At 43.3% G+C, this 19,523-nt stretch overlaps 2 protein-coding genes and 1 long non-coding RNA gene across 13 annotated transcripts in view; 2 read left to right on the forward strand and 1 right to left on the reverse strand.

Annotated features, from left to right (window-relative positions):
- Nucleotides 1-5,009, forward strand: part of tcerg1l (transcription elongation regulator 1 like) — a 41,605-nt gene extending 36,596 nt beyond the window's left edge. For 4 of the 5 annotated variants that reach the window (XM_071463261.1, XM_071463260.1, XM_071463262.1 and 1 more), the window contains one exon: nt 199-5,009. In XM_071463261.1, the coding sequence (XP_071319362.1) occupies nt 199-355 (157 nt within the window). In that variant the 3' untranslated portion in view covers nt 356-5,009. The remainder of the gene's footprint in view (nt 1-198) is intronic. The other variant, XR_011685139.1, reaches the window with a different exon arrangement.
- LOC139609038 (uncharacterized) lies at nt 18-19,280 on the reverse strand. Its single transcript, XR_011685141.1, has 4 exons — nt 19,110-19,280; nt 14,048-14,162; nt 1,083-1,244; nt 18-303 (listed from the first exon to the last, which is right to left on the reverse strand). It is a non-coding gene; the product is annotated as an uncharacterized lncRNA (long non-coding RNA).
- jakmip3 (Janus kinase and microtubule interacting protein 3) overlaps nt 5,631-19,523 on the forward strand; it is a 28,143-nt gene continuing 14,250 nt past the window's right edge. The window contains exons 1-7 of one of the 7 annotated variants that reach the window (XR_011685138.1): nt 5,631-6,962; nt 7,740-7,941; nt 8,034-8,276; nt 10,871-11,110; nt 15,922-16,122; nt 17,568-17,681; nt 19,116-19,271. Coding sequence is in view for 5 of the 7 variants with exons in the window: in XM_071463246.1 (XP_071319347.1) it covers nt 7,807-7,941; nt 8,034-8,276; nt 10,871-11,110; nt 15,922-16,122; nt 17,568-17,681; nt 19,116-19,271 (1,089 nt within the window). In the remaining 2 variants the exon portion in view is untranslated. The remainder of the gene's footprint in view (nt 6,963-7,739; nt 7,942-8,033; nt 8,277-10,870; nt 11,111-15,921; nt 16,123-17,567; nt 17,682-19,115; nt 19,272-19,523) is intronic. The other 6 variants (XR_011685137.1, XM_071463246.1, XM_071463247.1 and 3 more) reach the window with 6 other exon arrangements.

Genomic DNA, 19,523 nt, shown 5'->3' on the forward strand with positions numbered 1-19,523 from the left:
AGCTGTGTTCCAATAAAATGTGGATTTGAGTCCAACTCCTCACCTGGACTGGCAGGTATTTATGTGGCTGTCAGATGACTGAGCTGAAGATCAGAGCTTCATCCTGTCACTCTGCCAACACTGACCAGACAAAAGATGACTCGTCGGCTTCTCGTCTGATCTGAATCATCATGGTCTATCTGTATTTTTCCTCTGCAGATCGACTTTTAAGGAGTTCTGTGCTCGTTACCGTGGTGACCAGCGGTTCCACGCCCTGAACAGGAAGAAGGAACAGGAAGTCCTCTTCAACCATTACATCATATCCTTAAAGAAACGAGACAAGGAGAACAGAGCCAGACTGAGGAAGATGAGATGAGAACAACGCTATTACAAACTGAATCATACAGAACCGTCTAGAACCTCTGTGGAACTCATCCAGGACTTTACAAAAACTTCCAGGACAACTGAGCAGATCCTTTGTTGGACTCTGCTGGTTCTGCTGCTATCAGACTGAAACCAGAGAGACTGACAGGGACCAGACATGAGACTGGGACCAGCTATCGAACTGGATCTGAGTGGGTCTGTCCTCGTTTGTTGTTTTATGGATTTCCCATCCCAGGAAGAGGACCAGTAGCATTAGCTTGTTTCTGTAGTGAAGTCATGTGGACCTGCTGAACTGGACCTGCTGAACTTGTCCACTGGATTAAATCTTGGCAAGATATTAAAAGAAATGAGCCATGTTAAACTGGAACAAACTGGAACAAATTGGACTTCAAAAAGAATCAGAGCACAAAAAAAGACATGTCTGTCTGCTCATTTGTCTGTCTGCCTGTCTCACTTTCAGACCTGTCTTGACCAATGGAGGTAATTGATTATCAGAATTGATTCTAGATCAGTTTTTTTTCAGGTCGAGCTCTAACGAGTTTGATGTCATGTGACCTCTTCATGTTTCCTTGTGTGGTGTCAAACAGCTGCATTGTGTGTCTCCAGACTGTGTGTCTTTAGATTGTATGTCTTCAGAATGAGTGTTTTCAGAGTGTGGTGAAAAGCCAGACCAGGGTGTAAATGTAGCTCAAACTGCTTCTGTTCCTCTGTCCCCTCACCTGTGCTGCAGCAGCAGGCGAGTCCACGAACAGCCTCATCTTTGTTGGTCATGTGACTGTCTCCAATAAAGGACCAAGAGACCTCCTCTACTGTCCTGGTCCAGTTCTACTGGTAGATCAGTGGAACCCTTTGCTGGACCACAAGGTGAACCACTTCAAACCCTGTTGAGATGATAGGCTGTAATTATTGATTATAGGTTGTTTGATTGATTATAAGCTGTAATGTATGAATTCATATTCATTATTACTCGTAATTTTTTTTCACATGTGAAATAAAGTTTGAACAGAAAGTGACATGAGCAGCATCACCAACCGCCCATCAGTCTACTTTATACTGTAATTCACTGAGTCCTCAATCTACCAAGTCCTCAATCAACTGAGTCTTCAGTCCACCAAGTCCTCAATCCACCAAGTCCACTATACTATAGACAGACTGTAACCCATCCATCCATCCATCCATCCATTTTCTACCGCTTATCTGGGTCCGGGTCGCGGGGGTAGCAACCTCAGCAGAGATGCCCAGACCTCCCTCTCCCCAGAATACCTCCCCCAGGAGGCATCCAGGGAGCATCCTGACAAGGTGCCCAAACTATTTCAACTGGCTCCTTTCGACGTGGAGGAACAGCGGCTCTACTCTGAACCTCTCCCGAATGACTGAGCCCAGCCACCCTCCGGAGAAAACTCATTTTGATTGCTTGTATCCGCGATCTCATTCCTTTGGACACTACCCATAGCTCGTGACCATAGGTGAGGGTGGTGACATAGATGGACCAGTAAATTGAGAGCTTTGCCTTTTGGCTCAGCTCTCTTCACCACAACAGACTGTTTTATTGTCCGCATCACTGCCGACGCTGCCCTGATCCGCCTGTCCAACTTCCGCTCCCCTCTACCCTCACTCATGAACACGACCCAGATATACTTAAACTCTCTCACTTGGGGTAGCAACTCCCCCCTGACGTGTGGTCACTCCACCCATTTCCGGCTGAGTACCATGGCCTTGGACTTAGAGGTGCTGATCCTCATCCCTGCTGCTTCACACTCGGCTGCAAACCATCCTATCTGTCCATAAAGATTATGAACAGAACCAGTGACAAAGGGCAGCCCTAGCGGAGTCCCACATGCACTGGGAATGAGTCTAACTTACTGCCAGCAATGCAAGCTCCTGCTCTTGTCATACAGGACCTGAATGGCCTGCAGTAGCAGGCCCCAAACCCCATACTCACAGAGCACCCCCTACAGGGCACCACTAGGGACATGTTCGTAAGCCTTCATCAGGTCCACCAAACACATGTAGACTGGTTGGGCAAACTCCCATGCACCCTCTAGCACCCTTATGAGGGTAAAGAGCTGGTCCAGTGTTCCACGGCCAGGGGGAAAACTGCATTGTTTCTCCTGAATCCGAGGTTCGACTATTGACCACACTCTCCTCTCCAGTACCCAGACATATGCTTTACCGGGGAGGCTAAGACTGTAACCCACTTAGTCCTTAATCCACCGAGTCCTCAATCCACCAAGTCCTCAATCCACCAAGTTCACTATATTACTGACAGACTGTAACCCACCAAATCCTTATTCCACCTAGTCCTCAATTCACCGAGTCCACAATATTGTATAGATTTAAAAACTGTACAAAGAAAAATAACTTCATAACCCTAAAACTACCAAAACCCACTAAATAATCAAGGGTCATCTGGGGGTCATTCAGGGTTGTAAAGGGTCACCTGGCACTGAGATCCATTAGTGTCACATGTTGATTGGATATTGATGATCCTTGGAGAATTATCTGATTGGCCCAACCAGCAGAGGGCTGACCCCCCCACCCCCCCGTATTTCTTCTGTGTGATCCACATCAGAGACTGATGCAGGTTCACCTCCTTCATGTCTGACGTATCTTTGTTTTCAGGATCCTGATGTAAATAAACAAAAACAGATTTCTGACAACAGCACTTTGGTGAGCTGTGATTGGACAGACTTTGTGTCCTGATGTTTTTGAGTGTCCTGACCTCTCATTGGATGTCGTCTGTATGTTGAAATGATCTTTGTGTTCTGATGTTTAATTGGTTGTTGTTAATGATGTGTTTTAAATTAAACTGTCAATCAAACAAAAGTTGTTATTTCCCGATGACAGGTGCACTTCCTGTCTTGTGATAATCCTCCAGAGACGAGCTGCATGGTGAGAGTCACCTGACATGACAGATAGCTGTAGACAGTGAGAAAAACACAGGTACTCAAAGTCTGAAGTGAAACACCTCTCTCTCTCTATCTCTCCCTCTCTCTCTCTTTCTCTCTCGCTCTGTAATCACAGTAATCAGCACCTGTTGTCTTTGTCCGTTGCCTTGGCAGCCTGAGATTGTGACAAAGGAACATAATAATGGTTTATAAGAAAGCACACATACACACATACACACATACACACAGTGTTTTTTCCCAGTGCAGAATCTCATACAGGTCCACACCTGTGACCACTCCCACCTTCACACAGCGTGGACACCGTCATTAATTATTCTTTTGATGAGATGCTGGATTTCATGTCAAGTGACTAAACCCTCTGTACGTTAGTTTTTTTAAAGAGATGATGATCAGTTCATTTTTATTTTTTTCTGTTGTATAAATATTTTGCTAATAAATACATAAATACTGAAAACTGAGGAGAAACATGACGACAGTGTCTCCATCTACAGGTCACAGGGGTCAATGATGGTGTGATGAAGATGAACATGATGTGAATCAGATGCTGTGACCTTCACAGTCCCCTTATCTCTGTCCAGTTGAATTATGGGAGATTTCAAAAACACCACACGAGGGAATATGTTTCTGAAATATGTTCATCCTCTTGTAGAGACTTGGAGCAGTGAAGTTGTTCTGGAGACACTTTACCTGACTAACACCATCTGTCACCTGACTGTGAATCAGTGTTTCCAGTCCACCTCACCTAGCACTCAGTTTGTAATCCCACCTATGGTCCAGGTCAGTGAGTTTCAAATTCGGTTTGCTTCTTGGAGCATAAGCTCCTGAGTCTGGAACTTTTGGAAACATATCACCACAGATCTGGGTCCGTCTCCCGGTCTTGGTCCAGCAGTTACCCAGGACCTCCATGAGCAGCAGTGAGAAGAATGATGTAGATGTAGATGTTGAGGACCCTCGATGTTCTCTGAGAGGCCGATGATGTGTGTATTTCTGTGAGTTCTATCCTCTAGGTCACTGATTTTCACTTGTGACTGAGCATTGTCCTCTGTCAGTGTAGTTAATGTTGTTCCCAAGGCTTAGACCTGGCTGCTCATGTTGGCGTGTACTTCCAGTGATAAAGGTCCATTATGGTGGCCTGAATTTTGTTCAACCTCACCTCCAGGTTTGCAAATGGCGCGTTGAACTCCATCAAGATTGGAACTTTGTGTCCTGTTAGTATTGCTGCTAGAGTCAACATATCCGTGTTGTGCTGCTATTTCTTTTCTCACATCATTTTAGTTTTTTGGGGGTTTTTTTTGGTTTTTTTGACAACAAATTGTCCTAACTGGGTTTGTTCGGTTATATCAAGGTTCACTGTCAGAGCTGAACTAAACAAAGTCACAACATGATGGGAACTTGTAGATGACGCCATGCTGGTGTCCACTGGAAGGCTCCAGGCTTTTAAACAGAGTAGGAGCCCCATCAGTCCACAATGCACAGGATAATCAAGACCACTATATGTTCTTGGAAACCTCAAAGTGGGCTGTTCCCAATGAACAATGGACCAGCTGGAGGACCTAGAGGTGCAGTCAACCTGGCACCAGGAAATAGACCCAGGTCTCTGGGTCCAGTGTCAACACACTGTCCCATGCTGGTCTGTCCCACCTAGACCTGGACCTGGAAGAGGGCAGAGTCATGGCTCTGCTCCTAGCAAAGCTTTTGAGGGTTGATGGTCCTCTCCTCATCTCCTCTCCTCCTCTCCTCCTCTCCTCCTCTCCTCTATCCTCCTCTCCTCCTCCTCATGCATTTTGACAGTGAAATGTTTTTTCCAGCTGCATCGTTAAATGTTTCACCAGAAAATTACCTGTCAGAAGATTTCTCTGTGTGTGTGTGTGTGTATATATTTGCCCTGGTCCATTGAATCAAGTTGTTTTTCCTCCTGGATACAAATTCAACTTTTAGCTTCTCATTAGTATTCACACACACACACACACACCGACTGTTGTTGGTTTTTGTTCATTCTGAAGAACAAAATAATTTTAATTCTGATCCGTTTGATGTTCACACTGAAGAGGAGGAAATCCGAAGTCACATGACTGCCCTGTGACTCTGATTGGACAGTATTCCTCATATAATCCTGCATCATCAGCTACACATGTGTAAGTGATAACATTAAAAACAACTGCAGTCCATTGACCTGATCCAATTGCAGGGTCCTGACTCACTGTTGTGTTTACCGGGACACATGAGGAACTGAATCAGTTAAGTCTGGTTCACATGTGATGCTCTGACTGTGAGAAAAAACTGTTGGCTGTACTCACTTGTTATTTCAGAATTAAGAGTCATATTCACACAAAACTGAAACAATGATGATCAGTAAACCAGTTCAGGACCTAAAGACCAGGTGATACCGTGGAACAGGAGTGTCAGATAATAATGGGCCTGATCTGTTCATTAATTAGAAGAAGACAGATGACTTTAAGGCAGCGATGCTCATCAGGATTGTCCAGCTGAAAATGTTGACGACTGAGTGGTGACATCACTGATCATAAATCGTCATCTCCTCTGAATGAGGATGTGTGTTTGATGAACTCCTCCGTCCTAACATCTCCTTGCTGACAGGAGGAGAGGTCACCTCATCAGCAGCACAGTGACACCTAGTGGATGGTCCAGGTTAATGCCAAATGATCTGTGTACAACATCAAAACATTTAAACAAAGATTTGAAAGGTTGAAAGTGAAGAACGGTACGATTTAAAGTAGATTTAAATGTCTGAAATAATTTCAGTATTTTTAATGTTTTATGCATTTGTCACAGAGATCAAATTCAGTGCAGAAGAAAAATGTTTCATACAATCTGATGAATGTGCTGTTTGTCAGGTGAAGTCATCACCTGTCTGTCACTTTGACAGTCAATGACATGGACATCTGAAGATACCTGAGACTGTTAGAATCTTAGTTTTAAAAGCAAAGGGTACACTTTCAAAACTTATCTCTACATTTCAAAATGTATTTTTAATGTTTAGGTGTGACAACAATCTAAACTCCATCTTGACCAGGAACTCAATCTATGAACTGCCACAAGAATTTGAATACATCAAACTTTAAATTAGAAGTGAGAGGAAAGTCAACACAGAGATGAGAGAGAAATGTTAATTACAGCAGGATCAGGCTGATAATTAAACCAGTGATATTTTCAGTGATGAGGTGTTGATCTGATGAAGGTGAACATCCAGCAGAGGGAGACAGAGCTCTGCTGGTTCACCTCTCCATCACACTGAGGGAAGCTGGGAGGAAGAAGAGGAGGAGGAGGAGGAGGAGATGACGCCAGCAGAGGCTGCAGAGATGCTAACAGCACCGACACACAAACACACACTGAAAGGAGCTAACTGCTATCAGAGGCTGACACACAGACCGACAAACAGACAGGTGGGAAGCTGATGCTGGCACCACCCACACACAGACACAGACACAGACACACACACACACACACACACACACACACACACACACAAAGTGATCAGTGAGACACACAGTGAGCTACAGTGAAGCTAGCTGCTGTTAGCATGCTGTGGAGAGGAGGCTAACCTTCTGACACACACACACACACACACACACACACTCACACAGACACAGACAGACACACACACACACGCACACACTCACACATACACACACACACAGTGATGTGGTGTCGGAGGCTTCCTATTGGACGGTGAGTGATTTTTCTCTTTGTTTGTGTGTGTTCATTTAGGCCTGAACTATGTGTCTGTTTAAATGTGTGTGCGGTGATGATGACGGAGGGTTTGATGGTGTTACCACGGAAATAATCATGTATTCATGCTGTGCAGAGGTTCACCTGTTAGAGGTTCACCTGTCAGTTGGTCACTTGTCCTGCATCAATCACACAAGTACAAGTACAGCTGCTACTACTAATAATACTGCCACTGATACTACAGTTACTAGTAGTACTACTGTACTGCTACTGATGCTATAGATACCACTGGTAGTAGTTTTACTAGTAGTACTACTGTATTACAACTGATGCTATAGATACCACTGGTAGTACTTTTACTAGTAGTACTACTGTACTACAACTGATGCTATAGATACCACTGGTAGTACTTTTACTAGTAGTACCACTGTACTGCTATTGATGCTATAGATACCACCAGTACTACCGTTACCAGTAGTAGTACAAGTCATACTGCTGCTGTTGTATAACAGTTTGAATTTAAACTAAAAATGAGCTGACCAGTTTTTTGGACTTGTGTACTACTGCAGCACTGTGTACTATTGCAGTACTCTGTAGTACTTAAAGACACACCTACTGTTATTCACAACAGTAAGTGACATTCTGTCATTGTCACGTTAACCAGGTGTCAGACCAGTTTTGAAAGTGACACTGACTGAAGTGTGTGTTCGTGGTTGTGTACATGCGTGTGGTTGTGTATTTGTGTGTACCTGTATGTGTATGTGTGGTCTGGTGCAGATGTAGTCAAACTTCAGATTGACGGACAGTTCATTGGGTGGGGAAAAGCCTGCAAGGGGAGGTGGTGATGTCAAAACGAGGAGCTGGGGTGCGGGGGAAGGGGGAACGACCAGACGCCATGGCAACCCTTCAAGCAGCCAATGAGGAGCTGAGAGCTAAATTGACAGACATCCAGATAGAATTACAACAGGAAAAGAACAAGGTAAGGACTACAACACCCAGAGTGCTACTGGGATTACTATAACTAGTACTACACTGTGGTGTTGTAGCACTCAAAATGCTGTATGTCCACAGGTGAGTCGTCTGGAGAGGGAGAAGAGTCAGGAGCTGAAGGCGGAGCATCACCGGGCAACGGTTGCCGTGACGGAGCTGAAGACGAAACTCCATGAGGAGAAGCAGAAGGAGCTGGCGGTTACCAGAGAGACGTTACTACGGCAACACGAAATGGAGCTGATGAGGGTTATCAAGATCAAAGATGGAGAGATTCAACGTCTGAATGGACTGGTGCTAACGTTGAGGGATGGATGTACGGACAAGGTGATCCATCTGATAAACACCTGAGCTACCTGTCTGTCTACATATATACCTGTCTGCACAACTTCCTGTATGTCTGCCTCTTCTCCTCCTACTCTCTTCAAATCTATCCTCCAATTTCCTGCAGTCCATCCAGGTCCACATCACCCCGTCAGCAGGTAAGGTCGCTTCTTCTCAGTAGCCTCATCCCCTCAAACATAGAGGATCCTGAAATGTTCCCGGTCTACCTTGGGGTGTCCTCCTCCACAGGGAGTCCAGGAGGATGCTGAGCAGATGTTGAACCACTCCCGCTCTTTCCTTTTGTCATGAGTTCAGACCCTCTGTAAAGGAAAGGAATCTACCATCTCATTCTTTCAGTCACTACCCAGAAACTAAGACCACAGCTAAGAATTAGAACAGAGATCCACAGGTGAATCCAGAGCTTCAGGATCAGCTCATTCTGAAACACTGCAGTTTAATATAGAGTCCACATTACTGCTGACTCCGCACCAGTCCACCTGTTGATCTCACCTCCATCTGATTCTCACTGGTGAACCAGACTTGAGATACTTGAACTCCTTCACTTGGGGCAGGGACTCCCTCCCAGCCTGAAGGAAACAATCCACTGGTTCCAGCAGAGTACCAGGACCTAAGACTGGGAGTTGCCAACTCTCATTCTGGTACTTCACAACTTCAGTCTGATGAAACCAACAGAACCACATCATCTGCTTCATCTGTCTCCACACCTTGACTGCACCAAATCCTCTTCATGAAAACCACAAACTGAGTCTGTGACAACCCTTTTGGAATCCTACCAAGCACTGAAAAATTAATTATATTTCGGTGTCAAATTTTAATACCCAAACAGTAAATCTCAGCATCTGTGAGTCAATAAGCATGCACTATACTTGTGTCAAGAGCTTAAGTCGCTGGTGATTGGCTGTCTAACATAACGTTACACAAACATGTCATAGAGATTCATCCTGAACAAACTTGTGAACTGGCTCACGCTTGTGTGTGTGTGTGTGTGTGTGTGTGTGTGTGTGTGTGAGTGTGTGTGTGTGTGTGTTTTTCTTAAACCACATATTTGTGACATAGTGTAACAAAATGCCTAGGAAATCAAAAGTGTGGCTCCATTCTATTAAGCTCAATCCCAGTAGAGCGAAATGCAACATATGTGTAAGGTTGCAGCAAAGGAGGCAACACGACAAATTTGATGAAGCACTTAACTTTGCACGGCATCAATTTAAGAGCAGAAAGTTGCTCAGTGTTTGACTGTAAGGAGAACAAACCACAGCCTTTCTCCTCTCAGTCAAGTCTACCTCCTTCATCACCACTGGATTCCTCATCATCTAATATTACTGAGGACAGCACAGTGGCTGTGTTTGTAGCAGGCAAACTAATATTTAGCAAATAAATTCAGTTAACTTGTACATTGTTGTTTAGGCTACTGAAATTAACATGGATGCAGCACCAATGACTAATTAGGATGTAATGTTATCTGGAATATTGTTTGAGTATAGCTCATTCAGCTCATTATATGGCTATATAACTATCTTGGTAAATCAAAAGGTGAAATGCATTAAGGTTGACAGTAACTGACCAACTTTATCTAATATACAGTCGGTTAGCTTGTGCTTGTCCGTTGACTTGTCCTGGCTAAACAGCAGTTATCTTTTTTTTCTCTTCACAATTAGCCTCTGCCCCTGTAATGTTTTTTTTTGTTGCTGTTGAAATTGATTTAAAAACATTGGTATTGAAAAAAGTATCATTCAGGAACTGGTATTGAAGTCAAGGTATCAGCACTGGTACTGGTATTGAAGAATTTTGAACGATACCCAGCCCTATACCTGTCTGATACATCAAGAGTCTTTGGCCTCCTTTGGGTCTCTGGTTTCTGCCACATCTTCATTCAGTTGTTGTCGCAATGGTTCACTTCAGGATGTAGGAAAAATTCCTACAGATTTGGAAATTGAAGACATTGGAGACAGGAGCCTGAGTCAGATGTTTTAAGTTTATCCACATGACCTTTTTGGCTTGACCACATTTGTCCAGCAGCCTCCCCAGAGTATGATCCAACTCACCACAACATGGTTATCAGCTGACAGTTGTGCTCCTCTCTTTACCTGAGTGTCCAAGATATACAGCTGCAGATCTGATAATATGGCTACAAAGTTCATCATTGATCTTCGACCTCAGGTGTTCTAGTACAGGTACAGGTACACTCATGAACAATTTAATGTTTGAATATATTTTTGTTATTGACAATGCATCACTGTGTCTAATAAGAAAACTCTGGTTCAGATCAGGCCTTTCCTCCTCAACACCACCCTCCAGGTTTCTCCACTGTTGTCCCTGTGACTTTTCAGGTCAGGCCTCAGGAGGGGGCTGCTGGTAACTCTAAGCTTAACCCCTTTCCGTGGACCAAAAGGTCTTAGGTGACCTTACCAGGAGCCGTTGCCCCAGACAACACAGACCACAAGGTCATAGGAATATGCAAAGCCCCCACCCACATTATTGTGGTGATTCTTGGAGGTTTGGAGGACAATTTAACTCTTCAACTCTAACTCTTCAGGTGTGATAGAATGTCTAACAGTCTTTGTTCTGTTATTCTTCAGGTGAGGAGCGCTCTGCTGGCAGAAGTGGAGGAGGCAAGAAGGAGCTGGGAGGCAGAGCGTTGTCGCCTCCAGCAGGAGGTCCAGGAGCTGCGAGGAGCAAAGAGGTATACTGAGGAGGCTCTGACATCTGCTCAGCAGGCCTGTCAGGCCCGAGCAGCCGAACTACGATCAGCTCATCACCAACACCAGGAGGAGCTGAACAGAACCAAGAGAGACTGTGAGAGGGAGATCCGCCGATTGGTACGACACACATACACGACATGTCTACTCACACATGCATAACTGTTATTACGTCTTGTTTTCAAGGTCCTGGTGGCCACTCAAAAACCATGCTGAAAATTGCTCTATCAACCTCATGACTTTTCCTGATTTGATGTGAATATCTCATAAACCTGTATTCACTGAACATGCGAACAAGTCGCTCCGAACTTGCAGAGTTATGTGACACTCCTAAAAATAATGTTTTGCCAGTCCTAATTTTAGGATTCATCAGAGTAATTCACAAAATGACCTGCTCACATTCCGTCCACTGCTGCAGGTATGAAGCTTCACAGTTCAGAGTTTTGAAAAAATACAACAATAAACTTTTAAAAATATGTTTAGATGGCAGTCAAGTCAATAAAGATCCAATCACCTCACCAACAAATCAAAACACTCCAGTAATACTTGACACAATGGTTTGTACAACAGCACTGAAGCACTGATGGACTCTTGTCACTATCTGTGGCATGTTTCTAAGTGCATGTTCAATGATTCACGGCTGCAAGAAATAAATAAATCTAACAATAGATGAAGGAATCTCTTTCTCTTTCATTTTTTCTGTCTATCCTTCGATTTCTCAACAACAGCTTATTCAAGAAATTGCAGTGTCAACATGTGAAGTTTTTGTAGATGAACAAAAACATAAAAAGGAAAACATTAAATTTAAGTGTGAGTGTTGACATTCTCTTTAACTTGTTAAACAATAGTCAGTTAGGGCTGTGGAGACAAAAATTTCATGGCAGCCATGGCCGTCGTTGCCCCACACAGCCATGACGTCCTGATAAAAATTAAGCTCCTTACTGCCACCGTGGCCTTTGTGCCCACACTGCTGTTATGTGGTTGATCTTGAGGTTGCTTTAAAAGTGTCACTGCAGCAGTCCTTACAGCTTGGACTGGTTATGCACCTACTATACTGCTGACTTCTACCTAGTTAATTCTCTGCTCCAGTCGCCAGCAATCCCACCCTCCCTCCCTCTCTCTCTCTCTCTCTCTCTCCTGTAACAATATTCTGTCTCAGACTTACAGCAGATCTCACACAGAGATGATAAATTTGAGTAATTAGGTTGTTTACTTTAGTTTCCACACATATATGCACATGTGTATAATGCTGCAACATCATAAATGATCCTAGGTAGGCTGCCATCCTCTCCGCTTGACAAGCTCCAGGCCTTATGAACAGGACACTGTCGCGCCAACGAAAATGACAGAAACTATAGATACAGCTGGAAGTCAAAGTGGCTTCAGAGACAATACCCTGCTGTCACCACCAGAGGGTAGTAAATTACATGATGAATGAAACAGGCATCAGATCCTTTCTTGGACAAATAGCTCTTCTGAGATCAGATTTGAGGAGAGGTATCACTTCACTTCAGTATTGTTTTAATTTATCTAGTTTTAGCTTTAACTAAGTGCCTTGCTGCTCTGACGCCACTGAGCTGAATATTTGAACTTTACTGTGCAAAATGGTTTAAGTGAGTTTGACATTACATTACATTCATCTGCTGAAAGTGACAAGTTTTTCTGAAATGAAATATATTTACATATTTATAGAGTCTGGTGAATTGATCTATAATAACATGATGCATCTTAAAAACTTTTTCCATATTAAAATGTGAATAATCTGATTTTAACATCATTTGTATTATTTCCTTGTTTTTTTCTTATCAGAAAGTCTAGTTATTTATCTGTAGGCATCAAATAACTCAATGGTCTTTGTGCCCTAAAACTTTTTGTGACATCAAAGGCCAAATGGCCTTGCCCCTATAATGACAATATTCCTGGCCTGGTAGAGATACATCCATGTAACTGATGTAATCAATTATGACAACAGCATGTTGTAAAGTTGTAACTACATTATAAGGGCAGTGCAACACCCAGACAGTTTACAGCATTCACATGCCATGGGTATACTTGCTGTCATTTTTCACTTGCAAACCAAATCATTTGAGCACATCATTCAGAGAGCATGGACTTCTAATGATGATGATGTTCTCAAGAAAGGTCTGGTCTGGATTAACACAAGCCAAGCAATCAGCCCCTACTGACAGGCACATTTTGAACAGGCACTGCACCGTCAAAGCTAATTTCAGGTAAAGGTCATGTATCTTATTTCAGAATAATCTGTTGAAGAGTCTGTTGGAGAGACCATACAAAATCCAGAATAAATGGCAACAAATTTAGCTCTACCTTTGATACACAAAATAATAAATGAAACAACTATAGACCCTATATCCAAACATTTAAATGTAAATAACAATAAATATACAATAACAATCAATTAAACAACAAAAACAAACAAGATCAATCCTATCATCAAAATGCAATGGGTTGAAACACAGACTGAATTCGAGTAAGAAGAATGTTGTGATCCAAACTTATTTTAACACAACAAGAGACGCTTGTTAAATAAAACTTCCAGTGATGGACTCACGATGAATGAATACATTATTATTAGAATGGACACATGAGAAAACGACTGACTGAGCCTCACAGACTGAACAATACAAAGAAAAGACACAGAGTCAAACACAGACTGGTACAATACAAACAGGCTGACAGACACAATACACTCTGTATTTACAGACTGAACAGTCTCACTTCACAGTTTCATTAAAAACAACCGCTGCTTTAAATAAAATATTACAAGGAATTTGTGGTTAAACTATAACATGTAAATGTAGAAAAGGCTTTTCATTCAGACTGAGGTGAAGAAGTCAGACTGACAAATGATGAAGCTTCAGCATAAAATCAACACTAACTCGTGAGTGTGACTCTGAACTCATCAATTTGATGTTCAGAGACGACTAAACTCAGCTGAACACAGAGATGTCTCATCTAGATCTTTATCAAATACAAGTTGTTAAGGTCCACCTGCAAAATTTACAGGGTGTTGGGTCCAGGACAACTGACACAAACCTCATTTCTGTGCTGGTGTAACCGGTGAAGTTCTGCGTTGTGTGATTAACCACGCCGCGACACCAGATTCTTTCTTTGAAGGCGATCTCAGTTTATTCGGACAGCACTGAAGCATCTGAAGCATATAAGGTGACAAAACGAAACTTTATGTCAACCATTAGCCTGGAGTTAGCCCCTACACAAATCACATAACACAAATATATCAACTCAATATGCAATATTAAGTACACAGAAATAGCGAAACTTCCCCAACCACAATGCCGCTTACCTCTCCCACAGAGTACAATAACAAAAGGGGCAAGGTGAAGGCGGGAGACACATTATATATATGGGGGGACAGAGGGAAGTGTCCGTGGGGGTACTGGGGCTCGATCTTAAATGTTCCACTTTTTCTACTCCGGAGAGTTAACATGTCAGGTGAATTGTTTACAAGTTTTGTGTGATTATACAATGAATACTACAGCCAATAATGATAAACTCTGTACTGCATAATTGACCCTGTTACACTGGTGGGTTAGTGACGCCTTTGTTGGGTCACTAACCCAGTCTCTACAGTCCACTACAGTCCACCAAAGTCCATTACAGTCCACTACACTCTACTACAGTCCACTACAGTCTCTACAGTCCATTACAGTCCACTGCAGTCCACTACAGTCTACTACAGTCTCTACGATCCATTACCGTCTACTACAGTCCGGTACAGTCTACTACAGTCCAGTACAGTCCACTACACTCTACTACAGTCCACTACAGTCTCTACAGTCCATTACAGTCCACTGCAGTCCACTACAGTCTACTACAGTCTCTACGATCCATTACCGTCTACTACAGTCCGGTACAGTCTACTACAGTCCAGTACAGTCCACTACAGTCTACTGCTCAGTCTACTCATCCTTAACATATCACTGTTCACCTCTCTAGTCTTTGTGTGGGTCCTTTTGAACATTATATTTCACTTTTCAACCTGAGCTCACACCTCTGACTACAAGCTTAATAAATGATGACAAGTGAGGTCACTTGGTATCATAATGTACCTGTCCATCTGTGTTGGCTCTAGTGTATCATTCAGGTAATTTGGGAGAGAAAGAAACAGCTCACGAGTGACCATCAGACAGTTTAATTAAATCAAGAGAATAATAAGTAATGTATGCTGTCACCTGTGAACAACCTAAAGTATGATGGTCTGGTGGTGGCATTGTCAAGTACTGAATGTCTTCACAGGTCACAGGCTTCATCAGAGTCTGGTTCATTGCTGCAAGTGTCTAATCCCCAAGTGGATCTGAATGGACCAGAGTGTAGCTGGTGTCAGCTCTGATCACATCTACTTCATGAAGATATTTTGATTTGAGGGGAGAGGCAGAATGTGTTGTTTTTTCTATGAACAACCTTTTTATGCAAATAAGAGAATTGTTTTTAGAACGAGTTTGTCTTTTAATCAAGAGTACATTATCGTTAAGCTGCTGCTGCTCTTTTTCACCAAGATGAGATCCTACCTGTCGATCCATCAGTCTTCATGCTGCAGCTGGTGCTTTTCTCTCTCTCTGAGGTTCATTTTGAATAAGATTTCTTTCTGAAAATGTATTTATGCATGTTGTATTCAGGTAGGATTATCATGGGTCTGATTTGGATTGGATCCAAAATTTCGCACCTGTGAAAACTTAGTACAAAGGCAACAGGTAGAGGCAAAAATGACTCACCTGCACTGTAGGTTCTTGCTCAGTGTTTGATCTTATATTCAGGACATTTTTCATCCCCTTGTCTGTCAGACTAACCCTGCCCCTTGCCTGCCTGTCTTTCTACATATCTATTTACCTGTTTAACCCCACCTCTAACCTGTCTGTCTCCTTATCTGTCTCTCACCTGTCTGTGTGCAGATGGATGAGATAAAACTGAAGGACAGAGCTGTCAGTGTTTTGGATAAAGCCCTGGGGCTGCAGGCTGGACATGCTCACCGTCTCCAGCTGCAGACTCAGGCAGCTGAGCAGCAAATCGCAGCCCTGAGAGATGCACAGAGGGCAGGACTAAACCACCCAGGCCACGCCCCTAGCTCCACCCCTAACACTGCTCCTCATATTGTAAGCGCCGCCTGTTCCTGCTCGTGCTGCATGACATAAAAATTGTCATTCACTTCTTGTCACAGTTTAATGACATGTTACCTGGTCAGTTCATCATGACTTCAAATCAGGCTCCACCTCCTTCATCCACACTTCATCAAATAGGTGAACCCCTTTGTATCTCACAATTCATCACTTAAAGCTCACTGGTCTTCATGACCCAGATCAAATGACCAACTGATTGTGTTTTTTAGGTGATTGGGTTAATCTGTCCTGTGAAGTGGACCAATAAAAAACATCCTGCAGGGTGAATCTTACACTTTTAGTGTCGTTGACATTACTTCAAAAATTCCACCTCCGAAGTCTCAGACTTCTCAAGTTGACAGTTTACATGAACACATGGCAGCTCATGTAGTCTCGCCTGTAGGAGCCAAAAACAGTGACAACTCCAGTGGAGCTGCAGCCCTACAGTAACCAGACTCTTTAGATCAAGGAAGGTAAGAAGCAAATGTGCTTTTCCACAGAGTTGATGTTGATCAACATGGAAATAGGACAGCGATGAATCCTGATGCACTGACAGGCATCAACCGGCATTAACGCATGTCACTTGCAGTTAATGTGTGAGGAGCTGCTGGTTTCTTTAATCCTTAATCTCCTGACTGTTACTGAACCCAGAAATTCTCCTGGATAATGTAACCAACTTATGTGTTTATGTTATAGATAGATAGATAGATAGATAGATAGATAGATAGATAGATAGATAGATAGAAAGTCTTTACCTTCCCCAAGGGGCAATTTTCTTTGCAACAGTAGTGAACACAACCAGTACACATCATAAATAAAATCATACAATAAATAGAAACATAAAAACATCTAATGTACTGTAGATTCATCATGATAAATTACAGTAAGATATGAAACATCAAGGATCTATTAATATTTGTTAATTGCAGTGACAACTAGACCAACAGCCAGTTTAAAAACCCAACAGTTGATGGGACAAATGACCTCAAATATCTGTTTGATTTGGCTCCTAAGAAAAGTATACCTTCTTGCTCATGGCAGGAGTCAAAACTCTGCATGGAGAGCATGATGGGGGTCTGCCAAAATGACTTTTGCCCTCTGAGTGGTTTTGACTTGGTAAACATGGCCAAGGTACTTCAAGTTAGTGCCAATGATCTTTGGAAAAGTTCGAAAATATTTCCCAGCCTGTTTTTGTGAACTATGCTGAGATTCCCAAACCAACAGATTCTGTCTCTGAACAGTACAGTCCCCATGAGCCTCAGCTGTCATTGTTATGGAGAAGATGGTCAGACGTGTGAATGTTTGATCTGATTTCTACAGTGTAAAATGTAGTTTCATGTTGCTCGCCTTCCTAAAGCAGACTGTTTCTGCAGGAACCTGAAATAACTCCTTACACTGTATGGTGTGTGTGTGTGTGTGTGTGTTTGTGTTTGTGTGTGTAGTCCCAGGAGGATCGGGACACTCGGAGGTTTCAGTTAAAAATTGCTGAGCTCAGCGCTGTTGTCAGGAAGCTGGAGGATCGAAATGCTCTGCTGTCTGAAGAACGCAATGAACTGGTAACACACACAATACACACGAATATAGTACACATAGTTAAAAAAAGGTAATCAGAATCAGAATCAGTTTTATTGCCAAGTATGTTTCCACATACAAGGAATTTGTTTTGGTGATTGGTGCAGTTGGAGGTTCTTGGAGGTTCTTGTAAACAACAGGTTTACACAGTTTTAGTTTCTGCCTGTATGTGGGAATCAGGTGGACCATGACATGGTCAGAGTGGCCCAGTGCAGCCCGGGGGACGGCGTGATAAGCACCACTGATTGTGGGGTAACAGTGGTCCAGAGTGTTCCCCTCTCTGGTCGGGCAATTAACAAACTGTCTGTATTTGGGCAGTTCCTGGCTGAGGTTCCCTTTGTTAAAGTCACCAAGGACAATAACTACGGAGTCCGGGTTGGTCCGCTCCACACACAGTATCTGCTGTGGCCTGTGGTGGGATGTAAACACCGACCAGGATGAATGAGGTGAACTCACGGGGGGAGTAGAAGGGCCTGCAGTTTATGATGAAAGTCTCCAGGTCAGGAGAACAGTGCTGCAGGATCACTGTCACGTCTCTGCACCAGCCACTGTTAGCATGAAAACAGATTCCTCCACCCTTCGTTTTGCCGGACAGCTCTGTGTCGCGATCCGCTCTGAAGAGTTGGAAGCCGGCCAGCTCCAGCTCAGAGTCCGGAATCGATCCACACAGCCACGTCTCCGTGAAGCACAGGACGGAAGATGAAGAAAAGTCTCTGTTCTTCTGCACCAGTAGCTGAAGTTCATCCAGCTTGTTGGGCAGTGAACGCACCTTGGAGAGAAAGATACCTGGGAGCGGTGTGCGGAGTCCGCGCCGGCGGAGACGCGCAAGCGCACCGGCACGTTTTCCTCTCCTCCGGCGTTTCACTGCGAGAGCAACGGTCAGTGACCTCTGACCAAAATGTCCAATAATTCCACAGGTGAGTCAAGAAAGGTGGAAAAGATCCTCTGGAGTTGTTTCTCTGATGTTAATGAGCTCTTCTCTGGTGAAAGAGCTCCGGAAACCAAGGCAGAAAACTGGATTTATAAAGAAAATAAGGCAAAAGAGTGCGCAGCAACACACCGAGGCAGCCATCCGCGGCGCCATGGCAACTGGAACACACCTGTTCACACGTTTGTACTTCTGTACTTATGAGGACCCCATTTCACACAATGCATTCCGTAGCATCTGTCCTTAATCACAACTGAACATCCAGCCCCATCCCTTAACATTACTTGATCCTGGTTCTAACCTCAAATCCTCATAAAACAGAGATGTCCTCACTACGATGGTCTAAAACTCAGCTCAGTCATAACAATAGTTGTACAAGACCACCCACTTAAACTCAAACACTTCAACATCCATATTTTTTCTGTGTTTTCTGCATTTTCGTTATTTTAATTATTTTTTATCTTTTCTCTGTTGTCTTCCTTACATGTAGCTGAAGCGTCTACGAGAGGCGGAGAGTCAGTTTCTTCCTCTTCTGGACAAAAACAAACGTCTGAGCAGGAAAAACGAGGAGCTTGCTCTTGCTCTGCGTCGTCTTGACAACAAGCTTCGCTTTGTCACCCAGGAGAACCTGGAGATGGTAACTATGGTAACCTCTGACCCTAGCGACATATTGACAAATATAGTCTGAGTGCTGGTTCTGTCTTACTCAAACCAGTAGTGAAGCTTCAGAGTCAGACCAGTCCAATTAACTGAAACTGAACAGTGGTCGGATTTAGGTTGTGAAGAAATAAGGAATAAAGATAAGAAAGTTATAAAACCGAGGTAAATAATGTCGATTTATAGTACTCTAACTTACAAAACCAAAACACTTGAGACTTTTTATGTTGTACCTGACCAT

This window comes from Trachinotus anak, unplaced genomic scaffold (assembly GCF_046630095.1).
Source record: "Trachinotus anak isolate AG129_WGS33_773 ecotype Australia unplaced genomic scaffold, CSIRO_AGI_Tana_v1 ptg000025l, whole genome shotgun sequence".
Lineage (NCBI taxonomy): Eukaryota > Metazoa > Chordata > Actinopteri > Carangiformes > Carangidae > Trachinotus > Trachinotus anak.